Below are 27,140 nucleotides of genomic sequence, written 5' to 3'. Positions count from 1 at the left end.
CAAACTACCTGGCTTTCATGAGTGACATGACACCAAACAATTACTAGAATTATCTTTCATGTTTAGCAAATGATTCGTAAGACATTCGTAAAGAGTATATAAACCATTTGCAGACGTTATCATGTGCCTTATAGTAAAGTGAAGACTATGTATTACTATTTAATGTTTAACAATGATTAGTAAGACATTCGTAATGAGTATGTAAACCATTTGCAGACGTTATCATGGGCCTGAGCCTAGTTGCTTCTTTTGGGCTTGTTTTCATAGACCTGGTCACTTGTTTCTTTTGCAAAATCTGGCAACACACTGATTACCTGCATTACACCTGCAGTAGCCTACTAGGGAGGAAGTGAACAGTGATGCAGTTGCAGACTGGACATAAATATGTCTAATTCATGTTTTATGTTTTAACTGTCTTGTTGCAGGTGATCAAGGTAACAAAATAGCTAATCTTACACACATGAAGTAGCATTATGACCAGGGGGTATTTTGATGGTGGCCATTTGTCTCCACAATGTTTGTTTTGATGTGTAGTAATGTCCTCCATGCTTAGCAGTTTAGCTTAGCAGCTAAAGCTAACTTGCACTGAGAGGTGGTGACTGCAGAGGCTCCAAGCTGCTACTCTGTGATTCTGTTGTGATGAATTTCTTTATTTAAATGTCAGTGTGTGTGCTGTGTCCAAAAGTTGTTACATTTTATATCTTAATACATTGTTTTATACTGTTATACTCTGTAACGTTACTTCTGCCACTTTTTGATGTCACATGTTATACTAATCATTGTTAAACATGAAATAATAATGCATAGTCTTCACTTTACTATAAGGCACATGATAACGTCTGCAAATGGTTTACATACTATTTACGAATGTCTTACGAATCATTTATTAAACATGAAATAATAATGCATAGTCTTCACTTTACTATAAGGCACATGATAACGTCTGCAAATGGTTTATATACTCTTTACGAATGTCTTACGAATAATTTGCTTGACATGAAAGATAATTCTAGTAATTGTTTGGTGTCTGCACTCATGAAAGCCAGGTAGTTTGCAACAGGTAAGGAGAAAGTCCACATTAACAGACAGTCGTAAATGATGAAATGTCTTCACTTTACTATAGGGCACATGATAACGTCTGCAAATGGTTTACATACTCTTTACGAATGTCTTACGAATAATTTGCTTAACATGAAAGATAATTCTTAACCGACAGTTGTAAATGATGAACTGTCTTCACTTTACTATAGGGCACATAATAACATGTACTAAGGATTTATAGATATTTTAGGAATGTTTTACAAAGCATATGTTAAACATGAACAAACACATTTCCCAAATTACCGACAAGTAAAATTGATCATGTGGAAATAATGATTTGCAGATCATTTTTAATGTTTAATTTGTATTTTTAGAAAATATGTAATAATTGCTTAGAAATGATTTGTTGTTCATGCCTTGGGCTAGAACAAAGATTTAACACATGAGTTATGAAGTCTTAATACGTGTTTAAAGAGATGTCCTATAAACCACGAAAAAACTCAATTTATACCACTTTATAAATCATTTACAAATGATTTCCTACAATTTAAATGACATAATTTATTGATGAACAAACTCGAGTATAAATAATGTTTTAATGTGTTTTAAATAATGGTTAAATGATTCTTAAATGTTCTACAATGTTATTATACATTATTTAATAATCATTAACCAATGTATATAAATAGTTTGTTTATGATTAGTTCTTTATCTACAAATAGCTTGTATATATTATATAACATCAGTTACAAATGATTTAACAATCATTTACAGATGTATTATACATGGCTTATTCATGAATAGTTCAACTACTTACTAATACCTTATAAATGATTTGTAACCATAGTTATAAAGGTTCTAGTAATCATTTACAAATGTCAACAAATAGGTTGTTAATGATTTGTTAATAGTCTACAAACTGCTTATACTGTAAATGTTTATAAATGCTTTATAATGGGTCATTATTGTAAAGTGCTACCTACAATCTCTTTAGTTTCAATACGTCATCATTCTTAACTATAAATGAAGGTTCTCTCAAACTCAGACTGCATTGAGCTGTAGCTGAACATACACTCAACACACTCAGACGTCCTTTGATCTGAACAACAAGGTGCAACTTAAAGACTTCAAGATGATACTTGTCATTGCAGTTCTGTTTCTGGCTGTAACAGTCCACTCTGCTCCTCGTTGTGATCTCAACCTGGTTCTGGACTGTGACGAAATCTACAAAAACGTCTCCACAGAGAGTGGTGTGTACACCATCTACCCCACTACTACTCCTGCCAAGGTCTACTGTGACATGGACACAGATGGAGGGAAGTGGACAGTCATCCTGAGAAGAGTGGACGGCACTGTGAACTTCTACAGACCCTGGGCAGAGTACCGAGCTGGGTTTGGAGACGCATCAGGCGAGTACTGGCTGGGATGGGGTGGACATGGAAGACTTTGAGGGAAACACAGCGTTTGCCTCTTACTCCCCTTTCTCTGTGGGTTCTGAGGCTGATGGCTTCAAGCTGCAGGTTGCTGGCTTCAAGAATGGAGGAGCAAGAGACGCACTGGCCGCGCACAATGGAATGAAATTCTCAACCTTTGACAAAGATCAGGACACGTCGGCCAAGAACTGTGCAAGTCTGTTTTACGGTGCATTTTGGTACAAGGCCTGTCACGATGCTAACATCAATGGTGCTTACCTTTGGGGACAGACGGCTCATTATGCAACAGGTGTAGTCTGGCAGCAGTGGAAGGGTAATAAATACTCCCTGAAGGCTGTAGCAATGAAGATCAGACGTGTTCCTTAAACATGTTTAGGTTAACTTGCATATATTTTTTGAAAAGCACAGCCGTGGTATAAAAGGCATGATGCAATATTTACTATTTTTCATGGTTTTAATTTGGGTTTTTTCTCTCTTTGGGACTCTTACTCATACAGTAGATATATGTATTGTATCACATATTATGACAGTGACCTGTCAGGGCTTTTAAATGAATACATAATCCAAGATGTTGTAAACATCGTCATGAATAAAGAGATGCATGCAAAGACAAAGCAAGGTGTATTTTGTAATGCTTTACTTAAAGGTCGGGTCTATAATTCATTATACTCACATTTACAATGCATTATAAGGCTTCATAACACTCGTTATACGTGTATTTAATGATACATAACAACTTATAACAAGGTTTATGAAGTATTTTCAGTGTTGGTCAAATTACATTATTATGCTTAGAAGAACAGCACATTATAACTACCATACTTTTGTATGGTAGCTTGTTTTACTAAGTATATAGAGGGTCTAAGTGTTTAGACTTTAGAGTGTATGTTATGCAGACAGACTCCTTTACAGAATAAGCTTGCTGTTACAAATATGCACAGGGCAGTGGTGGAAAAATTACTCAAATGTTTTACTTAAGTAAAAGTATACTGCAATGTAGAAGTACTCAGTTACAAGTAAAGGTCCGGGATTCAAAATTGACTTGAGTAAAAGTACAAAAGTATTGGTGTCAAAATATACTTTAAGTACCAAAAGTAAAAGTACTGAAATATTTGAATATAGCCGATCTACAAGTTCACAACGCGTTGTGAGCTTGTAGATGTATAAAATAAGGCTAAAGTGGTTAATGTATGTTTTATAACGTAATCATTTATGTCTGCAAAGCAACTAGTAAATAAAGTTTTCAAATAATTGTAGTGGAGTAAAAGTAAAATATTTGCCTCTGAGAAGTAGTGGAGTAAAAGTAAAAGTACTGATAATGGGAAATAAGCCAGTAAAGTAAAAATTCCTCAAAAGTGTACTTAAGCACAGTACTTAAGTACATGTACTTAGTTACTTTACACCACGGGCACAGGGTCAATAGTATACAGCTACTAATTCATACCTATTGTGCGAATGATCTTTAGTTTATTGTTATCAGTTTTTTACTTAATGTCATATCATTAATATACATATTTGCCATGTTTAATTACCAGAACCACATCAGAATAGCAATACTATCAGTGAGTGACAATATCTAAAGATTTTTCGTCATTCCCTGTTCCCTGCGTTTCTATACGAACATAATTGGCCCGTGTTCAGTAAAAACAAATATACAAAAATAAATGTCTACATTGCTCAAAGTTTAAAATGGTAAGTTGTAAGCTATAATCTGTAGACAGTGTTCTAAACTTACATGTGGGAAATCCATTGAATCCCATAATTATTAACTATAGTGACTACACTGTTGCCTACATCATGGGTTTTCAACTGGTGGTCCGTGGAGGTATTGCATTTGGTCCCTGACCATGCATTTAGTAATGTAGGAAAGTGAAGATTTGTAGGGAGGTTTTAGTACATCAAGGTAAATACAGGCTTTTATTTGATGTATGATGACGCATCAATGTTGTCAGTTACTTGGAAGTCGGGCATCCGACTCCAAGTCAAACATCCGACTTCCAAGTAGCTGACAGCATTGATGGGTCATCATACATCAAATAAAAGCCTGTATTTACCTTGATGTACTAAAACCTCCCTTAAATACTTCCACAGAAATGGGAGTTAGAATTTCAAGGGAAACTGTACCGGTTTACCTGGTTGAGTCATCATTAGCAGGAAATGTTCCCATATCAATCGCATGTGCTTGCTTGTACTTGTGCAATTCGAAAATGATCCCAGTCTAAGTTTTAAAAATTAGGCTATCAATTATGGCCTGATGATTCTGGTTTTACTTGTGGAGCTAGGCTGGCGTCTATGCACAACTGTCCATATAGATCCAAATTAATCACATGCACAGAATTACTTCAAATGATTAGGAATATCCAGTTATAAATTGGTCATTGTAATGCAAACTGTTGTGCTTCTTAACACATCACCTCCTTCACATGGCAAACCTTACTCTACATGTGTGTCTATTGGAGAGGATCCAATCAACACAACTAGAGTCAACACCAAAGTTGTTTACAGAGTTCATCCACAAACAGGCGGGGTTGAATGGTGTTGAAAGATGATGAAAAATCTACAAACAGCTTGGCATGATTTTGAATAAAAGATCACGGAAGGTCACAGTAGCGTCCTGTACACCCTGCCACTCCTTTATGCAAACAGAATATGAACAAATACGGATCCTTTGAAACTATAAATTCAGGGGGCTTATTAATCAAGTGTCAGAGTAGGACTGCTGATCTACAACCTTATCATTAGTCTTTATGAGAAAACAGGTCACAGCGCAACCTACAACCCTACACACAGACGGATTAGCTCTACAAGTGGTAAGGTTTCGTATTAAGGATGGTGAAGTGTGTGTTTGAAAACAAAATGATACAAAATGATATAGATATATATATATATATATATATATATATATATATATATATATATATATATATATATATATACACACACACACATATATACATATAATTTTGTTTTCAAACATAATATTTTGTTTTCCAAATTTTCATTTTATATATATATATATATACATATATATATATATATATATATATTTTTTTTTTTTTGTTTGTTTTGTTTCATTGCTTTATTGACAAAAAACATGACAATACTTTTGTCTATATCTGTATCTATCAGCTAAAAGATAAAACACAAAAAAAACCTTAAAGGGGTAGTTCACCCCCCAAATAACTTTTTTTCTATTGATTACTCACCCCATGGAGCCTTGAATTCATGGATATTTTTTAGTTTTTGTCGCATTCCTTCCTTTATTATTTGATTATAATAATTCTAGCCCCATTGATTCCGGTAGGAGACACAAATGCATTTGTGTCTCCTACCGGAATCAATGGGGACATATTTATTATAATCAAATTATTGGCTTAGGAATGTGACAAAAACAAAAAAATATCTATGAATTCAAGGCTCCAGATGGTCAGTAATCAATAGAAAAAAAGTTATTTTGGGGGTGAACTACCCCTTTAAGCTTTTTTCCATCGTGGTCGTTTGAGTGCAAAAAAAATTGTGTGTGTAAATTGAGTGCCTTGTGTTTGGGGGGTGGGGGGTAGAAGAGATATACAGAGAAATATAATAAGTAATGAATACATTTGTGCAATTTCAAAGTACTAAGTAAAATAGTGAAGAACAACAATACCGTAAAAGAAAACTGTTTCAACTCATCTGATTGAAAATGGACCTTGAGCTCATAGAAAGGAACAATGGTGGATACTGCAGCAAGAAAACTAAAGTAAAACTATCAGGGGAAAGATTGATTGATCGATCGATTGATTGATTGATCGCTTGATCGCTTGATCGCTTGATCGATTGATTGATTGATCGATCGATCAGCTGGTTGGGCTACAATTTAAATGATGATGGTGATGAAGAGAGACACTTGGACACTTTGTAGCCACGGATAATTACATGTAAATTGCCCGGTAAAATGCCCGGACGGACAGACAGACAGACAGACAGACAGACAGACAGACAGACAGACAGACAGACAGACAGACAGACAGACAGACAGACAGACAGACGGACACAGGTTTCGTTAATAGATAAGATAATAAGTTAAATGAAATGTTTTTATCATGTGGATCATGAGATCAACGGTGTGGCTCCAATGTGGATGTAGTTATGTGGCTAGTGATGAAACTCATGTATGACGTCAATAATATCTTTGACATAATATGACAGAGCCCTGTTGACTTCAATTATAAAATGTGAGTTCAATATTTCAAATAATATTAAACATGTGAAAATTAGTGGAGGTACTTCTGTGGCCTACATGCAATGCGCACAAACAATTTGGCACTGATCAGTCCGAGTGTGAGATTAGCTCCAGAAACACGGACAGCAACAAGCCACACAGACACACACAGACCAACCCTCTTATAGACAGCCAGACTCCTGCAGAGTTAAGACAAAAGTTGACCTTTCAGTGCATGAGCTCATAGAAATGAACAATGGTGGAGACTGAGGCGAGAAAACTAAAATAAAACCATCAGGGGTAAGATTGATTGATTGATTGATTGATTGATTGATCGATCGATCTTTGTAACCACTGATAATTACATGTAAAATCGAGTTCTTGAATATCAAACAAGCTTGCTTTTTCAGAAGTAATTTCCATAATTCAGGGCAATACGGGTACATTCTGTGTATGACACATGATAACAATAAGGCAAACTGTATCATATTCTATATATAAACATTAAATAAATAAAAACATGCATATTGTTTCATTTTCATTAGCTTGCTAAAACCTAACCTTACTCTAAACAGTGTACCTTTTCCCTCTCTCCATGCAACTGGCATTGCAGATAACACAAAGAAGCTTCCACCGAGCTTTAAATCGTATTACTATTGTTTCCTTTATACTGTTGTTTTAAAAATGTTTGACATTATTTTTAAGTGTTCTTGTATGCATGGTTATCAGTGGTGTAAAGTAACTAAGTACATGTACTTAAGTACTGTACTCAAGAACATTTTGATGCCAATACTTTTGTACTTTTATTCAAGTACATTTTGAATCTGGACTTTTACTTGTAACAGAGAATTTCTACATTGCAATATTGATACTTTTACTTAAATAAAAAATGTGAGTACTTTTTCCACCACTGATGGTTATGGACAATTATATCTTTTCACTTTCTCCAGAGAACTTGTAGCCAACATGAAGCTGCAGCTACTGGTGGTGTTGGCCGTAGTGGTCCTAGTTCCCCTGTCTGAGGGACGGAAGGTCTCCAGGTGTGAGCTGAAGGAAAAACTTGGAGATGCAATTGTTCTACATGGTAGACCTCTAAATAACTACCATTTGGCTAAAGGTGAGATCTTATGGTGGTGTGTTTGACATAATATACTGAAAGTCACCAGCTCAACTCTCTGGAATAGCTGGACATACGTAGGCAGGAAAAGTGAAGTTAACCTACAAATTAGGTTAAGTTATGAGCTCTGGTAAATGAATAAGCACCTCATGATGTTTTGTGTTGGATATAATATATTGGTTATTATTCAGATGATTAGGAAATTCTATCAACCACTTCATTCAGTATTGAGAATATACAGTACTATACCATATATGGTAACACTTGCTCATAAGGTACCCAAAATGAATGCTTAATTTATGATTACCTAATACATTATTTAAGCATTAATTAAGCGTTAATTAAGCATTAATTAAGCATTAATTTTACATAAACTCCTTGTAATTCATCATTAATTAACAGCATTAGTTAATCATTAGTTAAGCAGTTTTTTAATACATGAATTCATGCTTAATTAATGCTTAATTAATGCTTAATTAACGCTTAAATAATGTATTAAGTAATCATAAATCAAGTGTTAATTACGGGTTCCTTATGAGCAAGTGCTACCCAGTATATCCCTATATTTCAAAAGTGATCTGTCAGAGACCATATATAAAGATGTAACAATTTTATAATGTATTTTGTCTTTCCTGCTTCGTGTTCCCCCCTTCCTTCCGTCTTTGATTCTGGATGGCTTGGTGCAGTTATCACTGAAGTGGAGTGGAGAAGCGACACACGTTTATATACTAGCCGTGTGAGAGTATTTGGCAAACGCAGACCTCCAAAGACTACCCTACCAAGGAAGAGGAGGAGCCTGCAGAAACTGGAGAAGAAGATGATGCTAAGCTTAACCCTACCACCAACAACCACGATTACCCTACCAACAACCACGACTACCCTACCAACAACCACGACTACCCTACCAACAACCACGACTACCCTAGCAACAACCACGACTACCCTACCAACAACCACGACTACCCTTGCAACAACCACGACTACCCTACCAATAACCACGACTACCCTACCAACAACCACGACTACCAACCAGCTCCACCAACCTGACCCAACACCACTCGCAGTCACAGGAACAAACCGGCCTAACCCAACGCTACCCGCAATCACAGGAACAAGACCACCAACCGTAGTGGTTGAAACAAGTCCGACCATCGGATCACAAACCACTCAACTTCAGCCAAGACGAGCAGTCATAGGAACAAGAGCGCCAACAGCCGGTAGTGATGAAGAGGATGGCGCTCCTGATGAAGAGAATGGTGATAGTGAGGTAGAGGAGAATGCCGGTAGTGATGAAGAGGACGCTGCTACCGATGAAGAGAATGGTGATAGTGAGGTAGAGAAGAATACCGGTAGTGATGAAGAGGACGCTGCTATCGATGAAGAGAATGGTGATAGTGAGGTGGAGAAGAATACCGGTAGTGATGAAGAGGACGCTGCTATCGATGAAGAGAATGGTGATAGTGAGGTAGAGAAGAATACCGGTAGTGATGAAGAGGACGCTGCTATCGATGAAGAGAATGGTGATAGTGAGGTAGAGAAGAATACCGGTAGTGATGAAGAGGACGCTGCTATCGATGAAGAGAATGGTGATAGTGAGGTGGAGAAGAATACCGGTAGTAATGAAGAGGACGCTGCTACCGATGAAGAGAATGGTGATAGTGAGGTAGAGAAGAATACCGGTAGTGATCAAGAGGACGCTGCTATCGATGAAGAGAATGGTGATAGTGAGGTAGAGAAGAATACCGGTAGTGATGAAGAGGATGACGGTGCTCCTGATGAACAGAATGATGATAGTGAGGTAGAGGAGGATGGTGGTGTTGATGAAGATGAGGATGAGGCTGGTGATGATCAAGAGGTTTATGATGATGAGGATGATGTGAGTGAGGAAAACACAGAGGAAAGTGGTAGCAGGAAGAAGAGGTCGTTCAGGTCCGGACACTGGTCCACTGGTTTCTATGGAGTTTTCCAACTGAGCGATGCCCTCTACTGTAACTCAGGCTACCGGCCGTCCAGGAACATCTGCCAAACAGACTGCAGTGGTGAGTCTACAGGCCCCTCTAAACCTATGTCTTAATCGGTTCGATCTGTGGAAATCATTCTGAATAATGCATTGCATGATTTTAAAAGATTCATTTTCATTATCAGAAGTGCTTTAAATTGGTAGCAGGTTTAGGTTTGCATATTTAAGTCTATTTTTTTCCCCCACCCCTGTAGCCTTCACTGACGATGACATCAGTGATGATATTGCCTGCTTTGTGAAGTCTCGTGCTTGGGTGTAAGTACAATACCTTAACACTTTGTAGCACAGAGTCCACATTATGTTACTAAGCCTAGACTATGCCATGCATTGACAGTAGAGTCTTTGAACAAACTTATATAATTAAAACCACAAAATGTGCAAAGGATAAACCACCCTTTGTTGTTCACCCAAACATTCATTTATTTGCTATTGCTTTCTTTGCAATCACTCAAATGGCACCCAAGATGTCTGTCTGCTTATCAATCGAAATCTGTGTAAACTGTGCATCTTTTCAGAACAGTTATCAGAGATAGAAATATGGGGGGAAATTATATGCTGACAAATTAATGGTAATTCATTACGTTTTGTTTCAAACAGGAGATATTTCAAGCTAAGCCGGTCGAGGCCTCGTCCTCAGTGGAACTTACGGGATTGCCATTGAGCAGCTATCAGTGAAAAACACATTTCACCCACTGTTTGCGCCTGTAAACCTGTGATGTGTCAATAAAGTTGATTCTGATTCTGATAGAGACACCTTGCAAGCAAGAATGAAAAAAAAAAAACAGTAGATGGTGTGCCAATAATGATTTAATCATCTTTCAGTTTGAGTGGGCTTCTTTTATCTCATAACCATTGTAACTTGTAATCAGCAAGAAGACTGAGTAAAGTAATCCATCCATACTATACATATGTGTTCATTAATATTATGCCATGCCCATGACATTTCAAATCAATATTTGAGTGAAATGTGTTGTTGATTTGTATATGAAATGTTTATTTTTGAAGAACATACCATACAGAATACAGTTATAACAAGCAAGTATACTAAAACATGAATATCATATTAAATAATTCTGTATACCCGTTAGCATCTCTTATCTGCTCTCTCAAACCTGTTAATAATTATCTTTCCTGTTATTTTGTTTGCCTTGTCATATAAAGGGAACCCAAATAAAACCTGATTTGGTCATTGCTGTGCATTACAGACATCATGCCTAATTTCAAAGCTGTATTTCTTACTTTGAACACAAATATCAAAAGTCATTTTTACCGCTTAAACACTTTGCTGATCGGGGTACCTCAGAGGTCTGTACTTGGTGCTCTCCTTTTTCCACCTCTACACCAAATGTCTTTGCCTGCTGAATTTTCACGTATTATGACTTCATGTGGTTAATAACAGGTCTTACAACCCACCAGTGGTGGAAGAAGTTTTAATTAATAGTAGCAATACCACAGTGTATACATATTTTGCTACAAGTTAAAGTCCTTGATTCAACAGGACTTTTACTTTTGTACTCAAGTCAAAGTAAAAAAGTATTAGCATCCAAATATACTATATTTGGATATCTGTAAAGCACTTTGAGCTTCATTTCATGTCATGAAAGGTGCTATACAAATAAAGTTTATTATTATTATTAAGGGTTCAAGGCCTATCAGGCTCGAAGCCTTATTGGCAGGCTCGAGGCCTTATTGCATCTCTTGGCTTTCACTATTATTACGTGGCCAGGCTGCCAGCATGGCTCCGTTTTGATATTGGCATTATTCTTCCGATTCTCCTTCTTCTTCTTCTGTTACTTTTCGCAGTTCTGGCTTAACCGTGCATACGCTTTTTACAGAACTCGGCCATGTGATAGATGGTCATGAAAAACTATCAAGAAATTAATCTCACAATCTTTCATCAAAAGGTGGCACTATAGCACTCAATTGAAAATGCCAACTTTGAACAGGTACAACTTATGCCCTGTTTGACCTACAGCCATGAAACTTCGATACACACATGCGTCTACTCATGATGAACAACTTTCACACTCTGACTTTTGACCTCTGACCTTTAATCTCCCACCATTTTGAATTATATGAAAAGCAGTTAAAAATCTCCTCCTGGGATTTTTGAGTAATCTGCACAAAACGTTTTACACATGAACTTTGGACCTATGCCGACAAAATGTTGGGGGCGGATTTTTTCTAAGTGAAAAATGAAGCTTTAATGAGCCAATGAATATTGCAGTTTTATGACAATTATTCATCTGCCCCTAACACAAACATGCAGACTCACATTTCTTTGAAGATTTGCTGTAATGTAGAGGGTTCATTCCAAATATCACTGAAACCAATCTTACTCCAATTGGTCAAACGGGGGCGCTATAGCAATTTTTTGAAAATGCAAACTTTAAACAGGCAAAAGTCATGCCTCGTTTGGCCGACAGCCATTAAACCTGCTTACACATGTGCCTTGACTCATGAGGAACACATCTATCACGTTGACCAGTAAGCACCGCCCTTAGATTGTCCGCAATTTTGAGCAGTTTGAAAAACACTTAAACCCAGGATTTTTCAGCTATTTGCGTGAAACTGTATCATCTGTGTGATCTTCTTTTTCACATGTCCTTGTCTGTTGGTCCAATGGCTTCTCGCTTAAGCGTGTGCCTTACAACCTCAAGGTCGCCAGTTCAAGCCTCACTTGATGCAGGCTTCATTAAAGTTGCATTGCACATGTTACACGCCCCAGGGGTGTGGCTTAGTAAACAGATTATATTTTTAAAACTGATCTGCAGGTTTACCTGAACAAACAGGGAAAAACGGGAGACAGAGTCAGTTTTGGTGTTGTTCAATCTCTCTTCCTTGTGCATCTGAAGAAAGACAGTCACCTGACCACCTAAAGCTACCTGTCTCAGACGATTTTGCCACCTTGTGGCGGAATGTGGGATAGGTCTGTTCCTAAAATGTAAGTTCCCTGCTCATTCCATTACACAATAAGACTCTCAAAAATACAAAGAAACCATACATAATAAAACAAAATGTGACTATACATGTATGTACGTCACACGCTCCCTGACCAAATAAAAAGTGGCTCCTGACATTTCAAACAATTTTTTTATCCAAAGATCTCAAAACAAAAACTTCAAACACTCAATAAAGTGCTGGTGTGGTGCATGTGTAGGGTGTATGGGGGTAAGGAATGTAAGGTGAAAACAGGAAAGGTGGTGGGAAATGGCAAGGTGTGTATTGTGGAGTGTATGGTGTGGTGTAGGTGTGAACTGTATTGACAGTAGGATGTGGTTGTAGTGAAGGTTCACCAAGTGTCTGGTATGTGAACATCTGTCTTGGTCTCCTTTCTCTTGCTGACCGCCTGATCTCGTCGGGTGTGTCAAGTACAGGGGGAAGCAAAACAATCTCTTCTTCCACAGGGATGACATACTCATCGTCTTCACTTCCAGTTTCAGGTAACACCGGATCAGGTAGGTATGATGTGCTTGGTTGTGTTTCCCTTTCACGTTGTTCTTCTCTTGTGAGTGTTTCATCATGTCTTTCTCTCCTCACAGGTACTGCAACTTGTCTCTTTTCCCTTACAGGAACTTGGCTTGAACTGTTGACTTCTTCAGGGACCGGAGTCCTCTGGATCAAGGTAGGTATGGTATGGTAAGTATTCTCTCCTGTCTGTTCTCTTTCTCTTACAGGGAATCTTAACCAATATCTTCCATAATCTCCTTCAGAATCGGAATCACTTGAGTCACTCTGATGCTCTCTCCCATTGGCATGACTTGGTTGAGAGTGTTTCTTTTTTGTTTGTCTCTTAGGTGTGGGTTCAACTGGATGCGATGGGGCTTCGACAGGTAAGTCATTGACATTACATTACATTACATTACATTACAGTCATTTAGCAGACGCTTTTATCCAAAGCGACTTACAATAAGTGCATTCAACATAGGTAGGGAACGAAACCGCTAATCACCAGAAGTCTTAAGTGCATTTCCTGCAAAAACAAGCAACCAAGAGTATACCTAGCGCTAAGGTAAAAGTGCAAATCAGCTACCTACTTTCTTAAACAGATGAGACAAAATAGCAAAATCAAATGAGCACAAGCTAAAACAAATAAGTGTATCGACTAAACAAGATCCAATAAAACAATACAAAAATAAAACAAGAGTTCGTACAACTAGTTAACAACAAGTAGGCCAGGCAAAGAGGAAGGGTAGTGTTTCCTGAAGAGGTGGGTTTTCAGCCTGCGGCGAAAGATGGGCAGTGACTCTGCTGTCCTGACATCAGTGGGAAGTTCATTCCACCACTGTGAGTAATAACAGGTTCCGATGGAGTTTCCCACTATTTCCTTCTTCATAAACGGCCAGTAATAGCGTTCCCTTGCCAGGGACAGTACTCGTTCTGTACCTACGTGCCCCATATCGTCATGAAGGTGCTTCAGGACCATAGGCTTGTATTTGGCAGGGAGAACCAGCTGTTTTCTTTCACAGGTCTGTCTGAAAATAAGTCCACTCTCCAGGTGCAGTTTGTTCCATTCACGGAGGAGCTTACTTGCTGCTCTACTCACAGTATTCCTTGTGTCATTAGTCAACACTGCATTTGTCTCTTTCAGTTTAATAATTTCTCCTATCACTGCGTCTGCCCGTTGAGCTTTGAACAACTCATCCCGGCTGAGGGATGGTGACTGGGGGTTCTGGAGCAGTATCTGTGGCGAGTGTGAGGGCTGCTATCCAGGCTACATCTTGTTTCTGGGCTACCATGTTCCCATCCCAGGTTGCACGTACCACTTCCTGCGATAGCTCCTCACTGCACTCTGTTACATACTTGTCCATGTCGAGGGGTAGACGGGACAGGGTGTCAGCATCTATGTTCACCTTTCCAGGTCTGTACTTGATCTCGAACCGGAAGTCAGACAACTCTCCGACCCAACGGTGTCCAACGGCATTGAGCTTTGCCATGCTCATTACGTACGTTAGGGGATTGTTATCCGTGTAAATGGTGAAGTGTGGGGCCTAATATAGATAATCTCAAAATTCTTCGCACACTGCCCATTTTAGTGCCAAGAATTCCAACTTCCCACTGTGCAGGCAATAATTCTTCTCTGCCTGGGTCAACGTTCGGGAGCCATAACCCAGTACTCTCAACTTGCCTTCCTGCCGCTGATAGAGTACAGCGCCGAGACCCTGTTCTGAGGCATCTGTGTGCAGTGAGAATGGCAGGCTAAAGTCGGGGTAGGCTAGGACTGGTGGGTTTGTAAGAAGGTCAATGAGTTGTTCCAGTACCCTCTGGTGTTCACTGGTCCAGTTCACAGGAGTTCTAGAGGCCAACTGAGGACCTTTGCTCTTTCCTCGCTGGGGCTGGACTGGTGACGTGACAGTTTTTACTTGGAGGAGCTCATACGCTTGTTTTGCAATGCGGGAGAAGTCCTGGATGTAACTGCGATAGTAACTAAGGAAGCCTAAGAGTCTTCTTACATCACCAACCGTCTGTGGAGTCTTGCTTTTGAGGGACTGCACAGCCTCCAGGTCTTTTGGATCAATTTCCACACCATCCGCAGATACTAGGCGACCCACATACCTGACTTGTCTGCGAAACAGTTCACACTTTTCGGGCCTCAGCTTCACGCCATGCACCTGGAGTGCTTTAAGGACTTTGCGGACTCCTTCTACATGCTCCTCAAACGTTTTAGCGTAACAAAGGATGTCATCCAGGTATGGTATACAAGATTCATCTCTGAGTGAGCCTAACATCTCTTCCATGCTCCTTTGGAAGGCTGCGGGTGCGTTTGAGAGGCCAAAAGGTATTCTCACCCACTCGTGTGACCCCCAGGGCGTTATGAAAGCGGTGAGGTGCCTTGAACCCTCGTCAATGAAACCTTGATGGTAAGCCTTGCCTTGATCAAGGATACTGAACCAAGATTGGCCACCCAGGGTGTCGGTCAGATCTTGGATCCGGGGCAACGGGTGTCTGTCAGGAACAGTTTTCTACTTTGATTTAACGATCCATCCCTTTGCTAGGAGATCTTGAATGTACTCCTTCACTTCGGCAAACAAGGGCTTTGGTATTGAAGAGTATGATCTCTGCACAGGGATGTTGTCTTTCAGGTTGATTGACATCTGTAGACTTGGGATGCACCCGATATCATTGGTATCCCGGGCAAATGCTGCTGACTCCTCATACAGCATCTTTTTTGCAATCTTTTGCTGTTCTTCATCTAGGTGACTTATGAAGACTGGTGGTTCCCATTGTGGCAGTGACAGGCTTGCATCAGCTAGGGAGGTAGTGACACTGTGGACTCTCGTGTCCTTTCCAGGTGAGTCAGTTTCAATTATTTTCTTAATTGGCTGGACACTACCAATGGCTGATTTACGGGGCAAAGTAATGTCATGTTTCATGTGGTTTCCCACAGGCACAGCTACATATGGGCTCTTCTCATTCTGGATCTCCAGCAAGCCCTCGCCGACATCCAGCTGCTGCAACTGGACGTTACTCTCATCATGCTCAAATAACAACAGGGAATCAGACAGGTCCAGTGTTGGGGAAGTTACTTTGAAAGCGTAGCTTGTAAAGTTACAAGTAGCTCACCATGGCAGTAGCTTGATCAAGCTACATAGCTACCCGTGGAGAAATGTAGCTTGTAAAGTTACAGCTACATAGGAAAAGTAGCTCAAAGTTACTTTTTATTTTTCAGCGTTAAATTGAGAATGTACATGTGGTGTATATGAAACAAAATATAATATCCTACAAAAAAGTCACATGCCACGATGCCAGCTGAAATATGCCTCTAAACTTGAGTTTTTTTGTTTTGTTTTAATTAAATTTAAAAAATACTTACAGAGACTTACACAAATAAAAGAGGATCTGTTGAGGATACTGTGTGTTACATGGCATTTGATCGTCAATGTGAACACATCTTAACTGTAAAAAAAAAAGAGACCCTTGTATAATGAGATAACTACACCTACTATTAACTAAACAACTGTTACATGATGACATTTGATCGTCAACATTTGAAGACCCCTGTTCTAGACAGATTTTCCCCCATTAAAGAAAGGATAAAACAAACAAATTGTTGAAAATGTTATTAAAACGGGCATAGTCTTTACAGTCACACAAATAAAAGAGGATCTGTTGAGGATACTGTGTGTTACATGGCATTTGATCGTCAATGTGAACACATCTTAACTGTAAAAAAAAAAGAGACCCTTGTATAATGAGATAACTACACCTACTATTAACTAAACAACTGTTACATGATGACATTTGATCGTCAAAATTTGAAGATCCCTGTTCTAGACAGATTTTCCCCCATTAAAGAAAGGATAAAACAAACAAATTGTTGAAAATGTTATTGAAACGGGCATAGTCTTTACAGTCTCACAAGATAAGAGTGGGGAAAAAAGCACCAGTATTATGTGCAACATTATCAGATTTTGTTTTCTTTTCAATTTCCTGTTAATTTCACGCACTGCTTTGCTATTGATGCATTTGACCCATTGAAACTGGAAAGCATCTGGTCATTTAAGATTTGAGCTATATACAATATAGCTAATTATATAGGATTTAGAACAGGGGTTCTCAAAAATAACAGATATAAGCTCGCAGCGCCCTATTGAATCTCCTAATTACACCAACATTGTTCATGTGAAGCAGTTTGTTTATTTGATCTATTTATCAACTAAAATGAGTTTAAATGAGTTAAAGTATTTGGCCACATGATTTGAACCACTGCGCCTGCTGTGACTTGAATCTGTAACTTAACTTAACTGTAAACAAATAAATAAAGGTCTCTTGATAGCCACACCTACTGTATACATAAATCTTAACTTAACACAACCTAAACTGTAAAAGAAAGTTGGGCCTATGTTTTTTTATATGCCAGGGCAGAACCGCTTGTTGACGCGACACATCAGCAGTCTCTCAAAGTTCTTATCGGATAAGCGGTTGCGTTTGGCACTGAAAATGTCCTTGCCAACACTGCGGCACTGGATGGGACACCACTGTTGAACTTCATAAATACTGCTCTCATTTTGGGCAGGGATTTGAAGGCATTCTGTGGGGAGTCATCTGGTGACTTCTCAAAGGCTTCAACCTCGTCTACTTTGTCTGCTTTCTTCTTTGGGAAGAATGAAGTGATGTCATCATCCGCACTTTGTTCCTCGTCACTGTCGGCTGTTGTTGGAGATGAAGGTGTTTGCAGCCGCCTCACCTCTTCTCTCAGAAGCATCGCCACAGCTCTCTTCCGTTCCTCTGGGATGTATTCCATTTTGAACATGGGGTGGCTCGCAGTTGCCATGAGACACTTGTGGTTTTCAAACACATAGCCAAACCTGAAAACAGATTAAATATGTTTTAACACAACAGAAATATCTAACAGAAACCTCCAGAAGTGGTTTAAAACATTAATTTAACACAGAGGGTCTCAAAGTTTAAGCACTTTAACCCAATATACATGGACTATTTGAAAATATCCAATCTATAAGCTCGGAATGCATAGTGATGCAATGCAGCATTATGAGCTTATATTATAGATCAGCCTTTTTTTTAGCTTGAAAGAAATGTGAACATTTTTGAATAGTTTAGAAAACATTTTCACAACACAAATTTTGTATGGCGGGTCCCTGGCACAAACTATTTTCAGATGGGGGTCACTGGTCAGTTGCCAAATATAGATAGTAGACAAATTAGACAAAGAAATATAGCAACACACACCTCACCTGTTGCCTAGTAAACAACATACTGTATGACCCTCACTCCCTGAGTGTGTGTGTGTGTGTGTGTGTGTGTGTGTGTGTGTGTGTGTGTGTGTGTGTGCAGGGGTGTCCAAGTCTCACCTCTGCTTCACCCCCTCGATGAGAGCGTCAGCCAATGGAATGCAATGCTGGAGCTGGGATTCTCTCTTGATCTTCTGCAGTTTGTCTATGAGGATCGCAATAGTGGACAGCAACACTCCATAGTAGGCCATCTTGTCAGACTGGAGGATATCCAGGGCTTTTGCCAAAGGAGCAACCACCTGTAAACAAACAAAAAGAAAATCAACATTTATGTTATAACGTCATAGGAAACACTGAATCCTAATAAACTGGATTTAATGTTATAAGATTAACTCAATTATATTGCACGTCAACTGCTGATATGATAGTACACTTGTTTCAAAACTGCTAGTGTAAACTGAAGTGAATACATCATTTACCGTGACATATTCACTGATGAATGTCTTCTCTATTTCTTTGAAGCGAACTATGTCAAGCTTCAACATCACATCGTCCAGGTCTCCTTCTCCAGCAATGATTTTCTTAAGTCTCTCCAGGGAGTCGTAGGTGGAGTTCCAGCGAGTTGCATTAGGAATGGGTTTTAAGTATTTCCTTGATGGTGTCTGAAGCCTGCGTGCTGCGACTCTGTTTGTTCCAGAGGGCTTGACATTTTGCCATTGTGGATCTGGATATTTTTTTGAATGACTCTGATTTTTTTAATGCATTTTCTGCATCTTTGGTTGCCACAAGGTTTAGTGTGTGACTGGCGCATCTCTGGTGAGGTGGTAAGTGGTAATCCTGATCCTCATCTTCTCGCTCTTGCTCCCTCTCATTCACCTCTTTCTGGACGTCGGCAAAGACTTGGAAGGCCTTGACAAAGTTTGACCCATTGTCTGTGGTTGTGAGACAAACCTTGTTCTGTATTTTAAAATCTTTATGTATGTCCTCCAGCAAACACTAAAACATCAAATGTATGTCTACCCATTAATCGACGGCAAGCCAGAGCTGCAGACTGTATCTGGAGTGTCTCTTGGTCAATCCAATGGACAGTGACACCTAGATAGCTTCTGTTATTTGTTGACCATGCGTCCGTCGTTGTAGCTACATAATCTTGCTGGGAGAGAGTAGTGCATAAGTTTTTCTGCATATGTCCAGACTCATCTTCCACCATCTTCACCAGGGTCTTTCTTGACAGCAGCTGCCTTCCAGGTACCAGCGCATGAATGTAATCTTGAAAGTCTGGTCTCTCAACAATGCTAAACGGATGCACTCCTTGCACAACAAATCTAACCGTTAGTTTGTTGAATTTCTCCTGTGACATCATGGCACTCCCTGTTTGCCTACTTGTGAGAAATCTGTCCATTGGACGTGCTTGCTCCATTCCCGATCCTCCAGGCTGAGGCTCATCTGAAGATGGTCGTGCTTTTTTCCTTCCCGATTCCTGCTGGAGTCTCTCCATCTCATCAAATTTGGATTTATGCACCCTCTAATGATATAAAGGAAAGACACACAAGTCACAATATGACATTCAATGGTTCATAGATAGAAAAGAATTATGAGGCTGGAGACCTCTGTGCAATGCAAAATAATAGTTTTAATGCCTTCACATGTCTATTTGTACATCTTTTGTTTAGGCAAAGGAACATACAATTAGCTTAAAATCTTACAGACTACTTGGCAATGTGTTGTAAAACTCTTCCTCAGGCAGCAATGATACTTTTTGCCTACTTGGGAAACCTAGGACTTTCCACTTTTTTTGTATGGCCATAGATAGTATCATTTATATTATCAGCTTAACTTTAATTAACTAACTATTATTTGAATGATTAATTCTGGCAAAGATGAGCATTAAAGCATTACATTAAATGAAATGTTCATGTTCACAGAATGTATTAAATAATTTGGCATTTACAATGTGGATAACTTGCAAAAACCTTAAGGATATAGCAATACTGTAGGTTAGAAAAACAGAAGCACTCACCTTTAGATGCGTTCTTAGATTGCCATTGGAATTCTTTGCAGTCGAAATTTTGTTTATTTTCGGCTTGCAGAGCTCACATGTGAACACTAAAGATTTTTCTGTGGAGGCACCCACATCCAACTTCATGAATCTACTAAAGTGTGGCCACGGTTGGGCTGGTTCTTCAGGGGTGGCAGGAGGGTTGTCCATGATGTTAGGTCTTTACTTATATTGTGTTTGTGTGTGTCACACTGCCTTCTGTGCCCTGCAGCATTGGAGTGAATGATACCAGGGCCAATCAGAGGCCAATTAGAGGCAGCTGTTGGCTTGTCAAGTGCTGACATGCCCTCAAAGCAATCAGAAAAATGAACAGTCCTTGCTTTTTCAAAGGGGGTTCTAGTACAAGAATTAACACAGCAACCAATGGTAAATCAAAATGAATATATTTATTTCATGTTATTGCCCAAAATTTTAGCTTGTAACTTGAGTAGCTAAGCTACAAAAAAGTACCCAAAAAGTAGCTGAGCTACTTGACGAGGTACACACATAATGTAGCTAAAATACCACAAGTTACAGCAAAATGTAGCTAAGCTACGTAGCTCAGCTACATGTAGCTTAATACTCCCCAACACTGCTCATGAACACACTGAACCCCCACTGTCTGTGTAAGTGAGTGAGTGAGTGAGAGGTCAGCATTGCAAGAAAACTATTAGGTGACACTGACACAATTATATGATGAAAATAACTGGTCCCTGACATTGACAAGTTGGTTAAAGTAAAGAGATGTCGGGTGTCTGGAAGCAGCAAGTGATTTAGATGAAATTTCATGCTGGCTACACCATGTAAATTTGCCATTTTTGAAAACATAATAATGGTAATAGGTAGTTAGAAGCATTAATCATATATGTGTTAAAAACGTATAAAAGTATCAAAGCTGCTTCCTTTATTTCTCAGGAGCTTGCGCAGTGAAATCCTCAGTATTAATTGAACTCGGAGCGTATTTAACCCATTCAATCCGTGAAAGCATCTGTGTTTAAGATTTATTTGGCTATTCAAAAATAGCATATAATACTAGCTCATAGTGCCGCACTATGAGCTTGTATATGTTCTGCTATGTTTTTTTTATCGTGGAAAGTCTTTACAAATGTCTTCTAAATCCTAACAGTTTTCTGAAACACTTATGTTGCTATAATATGTGGTTCTCTAACTTTTTTATGTCAAAATTATATGTATTTGGCCGCCGACCTCATCAAAATATGTTGTTCCAGGGACCCCCAGAGGCAAAGATTTGAGTTAAAAATGAAGTTTAAAAATGTATTCAAAGATTTGCACCAATGTTTAAGATTTTTCAAAAAATAACAGATCTACAAGCTAGTAGTGCAGTACTCGGTGCTGCGCTATGAGCTTGTAGATCTGCTATTTTTGAATAGCCAAAGTATAAAAATAATGGTTATAGCTAAAATCTAAAATGACACGCGTTCCCGGATTGAATGCTCCTTACAAATTGCATTTTGTTTTTAATGTCAATAATTATAGTAGCTATTCTTCCTAATAATATTTTTTTCTAAAAAGTGATACTGTAGTTAGTAGCAGTGACTGAGACAACAGACTGAAAAACAATGCTGTATAACTGAATGCATGTGAGCGCGCATGCGCGTCCGCAACTGGTTGCGGCCCACATCAAGTCACCATTTGACCAATGTGGCCCGGACCCCAAAATGAGTTCGACACCCCTGTTCTAATTGTATCAGCAGGTATTGCAAGGCCCACTTGCAATACCCTCACAGCCCACCAGAGGGCCCCAGCCTACAGGTTGAGAACCAGTGATCTAGTGCACCTGTAACTTTGTACAGTAGCTACTAAATCTAAATGGATTAGAACAACTGTTCTAAGACATCAGATGGTTAGTTTAGGAAAGAGCAGAAAGAACAAGAGGAGAAACGGCTAAAAGATAAAGTCATGCAGCCTTGATGACCTTGCAGGCTTATGCAAAGGTTAAACTGTTTATTAGACCATGTTATGTAGACAGATGCCAGGTTCATTTGTTGACCTGGCATCCTATAGTTTATACAGATTCTTCATTTTATTATTTATTTATATAATACTGTTTAGACTGCATGATAGGTTCTTGGTTTATACATAATAGTCTTAGATTACTATGTCTATGCATTTGATGTATTACCTCGTGTTTACCGTGCTTACCTTGATTACTTAATCACTCTGGATTAAGAGCATCTGCTAAATGCTTAAATTGTAAATTGTAAACCTCTCATTCTCTCTATTTCCTCTCCAGAGGAAGGTTCCGTTTGGGTTGCCACCTGGCCTGAGTTTGTTAGGCCTCGCCCTTTTTGTTTAAGTTGCCTTACACTGTGTTATAGAAACATAAAATATAACACTTATAATGAAGAAATATGGAGATACAAGGTGTCTGCACGACAGCAACGATATACAGATTAAAAATGCAATAATATAAATATAATACAATATAAATATGATAAACTGGTTAAAATGATCATTAAAACATACAATAGACACAACAGTGCTTTAGAATGTGTCTTTATTGACAACATGAATATGAGCATTATGGAAGCTCTTTAATGTAATGCTACCAGGACCAGTGGTGGAAGAAGTGCTCACATTTTTACTGGAGTAAAAGTACAAATACCATTTACAAGTACAAGTTACAATTTAGACATTTACACTCTTATCCACAATGAATTACAAGTGTAACTACAATGTAGAAATACTCTATTACAATAAAATACCTGCAAAAGTATTGTCATGAAAAAATACTTACAGTACTCATTATGCAGAATGGACTATTTCACTTTTTTCTTTTTGTCAAAATCTTTCGAAAACCTGATGCATTGCAACATATTGTGAGCTTGTAGATCTGCTATTTTGGAAGAAACAAAGTATACAATTGTGCTTAAACGGTTAATGTATGTTTTGTATTAAGACTGTAAATCTACAAAGTAACTAATAACTAAAGCAGTTGGATAATTGTAATGGAGTAAAAAGTACAATATTTGCCTCTGAGATGTAATGGATTGTCAAATTAATATGTATTTGGCTGCAGACCCCCATCTGAACAGATTTAGAGCCAGAGACCCCCATAAGAGAAGATGTGTGATGCTATATTTTCTAAATTATTCCACATCATTCATTGTTTATTTTTAAATAGCAGATCTACAAGCTCACAACATATCACTGTGAGCTTGTAGATCAGCTATTTCTGAATAGATGTCCAATTCATAAAGGCGAACCATCCCACCACTGCCACCAAGCAACTATAACTCATTTTGACTACATGGTGAAAATAAAAGGAAACAATATAGTCTGTAAAATTCAGTAATGTTTAAAATATGTAGATTAACCTAAATCATAGTTTAGATTATGTAATATTCTTAATTGAACCATAAATAATGTTATTATTTTTATTCTATTAATGCAACCCTGTTACTCTAATCACAGTAACAGGATTGTAAGTAACAGGATTGCAAATCCATGCTAATGTTAGTTTTTTTCTCAGGAATAGAAGCTAGCTTTTGAGTTAGCTGTTTTACCAAGAGGACAAACTTACTTAAAGTTGTACAATGCAGATTCACAAATAACGATTTTTAGCAACCTCTGCTGGTCACTACCGTCACTGCATACAATTTCCGTAGTCCTCGATTACCCAGAATTCCATTTGTTTTCACCGGAAGCCGGAAGCGTTTCAAAAAGCGTTCTTTTAATTGTTTTATACTATCTGCGGATCGTTTCTCTTAGCCAGTGGAGCATTAGTTACCATGAGCTGTGCTTTCTTTTTCTGTTCTTTTTCGATCTTCCAATCCTACATTCTCTTAAAATCAGCGTGAGGTTCCTTTTTGTTATTAGCGCGGTAGTTCCTCGCCAAACAGGAAACCGTTGCGGTAGTTCCTGGCCAAACAGGAAACCAGTGCATTTCCTCCTCCGTTTTCCGGCCAGATGACGTCATTTTCCCGGGAAAGGCCCCCCCCGACACCGTTCAATAGAAAATATATAAATAAAAGGCTTCCGGGGGTGAAATTCATGGAGTGGGTGTTGTGAAACTTTTGACACTCACAAAATATATACAATTTAACTTTAGTTTTGTTGAAAACGTTACCAGGAAATAAGTAAAGATTATTTCTTTTTTTTTTGTCTATAGGTAATAAATAATATGTATAACAGTGTTGCATGAGGTAGAGTGAGACATTCAATCAAGACTGAGAAGGTTATAAAACTATGAAAAATAGAACAGAGGACATACCTTTGAACTACCCATGCTGCACTACCCATGCTGTTAATTAAGTGTTTGATGATGTCACTACCAGTGTGTCACAAAAATATTTTCAAACAATCTTTTCTCCCATTTATATTTCGTGTCAGGACAAGTAAAAGTTACGCAACAACTGCTTCAGTGATTTAGTATTTTGTACATTTCATGGGTGGGACGTAAAATGTCCTCCAATTCTGGAATGACCCACCTATCAATCCATCATCTGTACTACTTGCAGAAGTAGCCTAATAATGAAACAGGTTATCTGGTGCCGACTGCTGGCGGAATTGAAAACAACATGCGCATTCGGGGAGTGGGAAAATGATACAACCATAATAAATGGACAGTGGTGGAAAGTAACTAAGTTCATGTACTCAAGTACTGTACTTAAGTATAATTTTGAGGTATTTGTACTTTACTTCCAATTGTCTATAGGCCTACTTTTACTTTTACTCCACTACATCTCAGAGGCAAATATTGTACTTTTACTCCACTACAATTATTTGAAAACTTTAGTTACTAGTTACTTTACAGATATACATTATTACATTATAAAACATACATTAACCACTTTAGTCCTATTTTATACCTATGAAAGATAAATCTGATTAGTGTGAACAGTAAAACAGCTTCATTATAGAGGACGAGAAACATCAGCAAATCCACATTACCAAGTGTAATACCCTGAAGATTCTTGCAGGGGCCCTCATCGAAGGTCATATGCATGCTTCTCGTGGTATCACAACACCACTAAGGCCTTAAAAACAAGGCTCCAGACATCCCAAAACAAACTGGTAAGGCTACTTCTTGGCCTCAATCATACAACCCATCTAACCCCTGATCATTTTGCTAGGGTTGGATGGCTCAGGGTTGAGGACAGAGTACAGCAACTTGCCTGGTCTACAAGATTCGACACAACATTGGGATCCCCCTGTATTTGTCAAAATACTTCCAAAACGTAAATGAAGTCCACGATCATAACACCAGAGGCAGCTCCACTGATCATGTTCAACCCAGATTTGGCACAAACAAGGGTATGAACTCTTTCTCATGCTATACAACAAAAATGTGGAATGCCCTACCCAAAGGAGTAAAGGAGTGTAAAACCCTACTCACTTTCAAAACTGCCCTAAAGAATCACCTTCAGGAGGCTGCAATTCCAAACTGACCCCTGTCAAAGTCTTAACCTTCTCTATTGATGTAGTCCACAAGTTAGTCTAGTAATTAACCTTTTAGTAATAAAAAAGGTCTAGCAGTGTCATGCTAGTCTCGTTGGCATGAAAAACGTTGAAGACCCCTTAGCCTACCTGGTTTACAATGCATTTTTTAGAACCAAAGTGATCCTCAGGCAGCAATGGTAAATAAGTGTAAACCTGGAAAAGGTCAACTTTATTGGTCCTTGACAACGTTTCGATCCTCTGGGGATCTTCTTCAGGTCATTTGATTCTCAACCAGGGGTCATCAGGGTCTTTGAAGGTGGTCCAAATGGACCATTACAGGTCTGTAACACTGAGAGTGTACAAATGTGTTCCATGTGTACAGTTATGGGGGTCCTTGAAAATATAAGGTTTGAGAACCACTATGCTGGTGGACTGTGCCATAGTGTCATACTGTAGCAAAATCAGTGTCATGTATTCTGAAGAAAACCTAGAGACTTACATTCAGCAATTGGGTCTTATGATCACAATACGGACATATTGAGGACCCCTGTTCCCAACGTTAGTCTTCATTGGCCCAGCACCCATGTCCACGTACGTATATTTAAGTTTGCTTTGAAACGTGTGTAAAACCTGACAAATACTTGATAGGTTTACACATACTTACTGTGCCCGTTGCGTGTCCCAAAGCCTAGAACACGCTGTTAACCATCTGTATTTGAAGTAATTAAAGGTTAGTAGTTCACCCCCCCCCCCCCCCCCCCCCCCCCCAAAATGACTTATTTTCCATCAATTAGGCTACACACCCCATGAAGCCTTGAATTCATGGAGATGTTTTTGTTTTTGTTGCATGCATAAGCCAATAATTTGATGACCGGGTCATTGGTCAATAGGCAACATATTCTCACACATGGAAGTCAGTTATTGCTGCTCTGTCATTTTCACTCCCTAATGCGTGACTTGTAGTAGTAATAGTGACTACAAAAACCAGCTGCATTGGTGGCTTAGCTGGTAGCAGCGCTTAGCTAGTAGCCGCAACCTCCCGTGATTGAATTCCACCGTGGGCAAGCCTTTTTTTCTCTCTCTCGACTTATTTTTTCTTCTCTCCGCACAGTTTCTGTGAGGTTAGGGTTAGGTTTAGGTTTAGGCATAGTCGATATGCGACGTTGTCACGGCGTCCCGTCATGTCAAAACTTG

General features: G+C 38.8%; 1 protein-coding gene and 1 pseudogene across 2 annotated transcripts; both read left to right on the top strand.

Moving 5' to 3' along the window:
* Window positions 1-2,046: 2,046 nt before the first annotated feature.
* On the top strand, window positions 2,047-2,954 carry LOC308085410 (microfibril-associated glycoprotein 4-like; annotated as a pseudogene). The gene has a single exon. The product of its transcript is annotated as a microfibril-associated glycoprotein 4-like (transcript).
* A 2,236-nt stretch (window positions 2,955-5,190) lies between these two features.
* On the top strand, window positions 5,191-11,003 carry LOC308085266 (uncharacterized protein). The gene is made up of 5 exons (XM_080428346.1): window positions 5,191-5,284; window positions 7,626-7,792; window positions 8,479-9,831; window positions 10,007-10,067; window positions 10,410-11,003. Exons 2-5 carry the CDS (start codon window positions 7,642-7,644, stop codon window positions 10,471-10,473), a joined length of 1,629 nt encoding a protein of 542 aa, XP_080284472.1. The 5' UTR covers window positions 5,191-5,284; window positions 7,626-7,641; the 3' UTR covers window positions 10,474-11,003.
* Window positions 11,004-27,140: the final 16,137 nt, after the last annotated feature.

Source organism: Gymnoscopelus braueri (genome assembly GCF_963280865.1).
Source record: "Gymnoscopelus braueri genome assembly, chromosome: 5".
Classification (NCBI taxonomy): domain Eukaryota; kingdom Metazoa; phylum Chordata; class Actinopteri; order Myctophiformes; family Myctophidae; genus Gymnoscopelus; species Gymnoscopelus braueri.
This window is presented reverse-complemented; position numbering and strand designations above follow the sequence as displayed.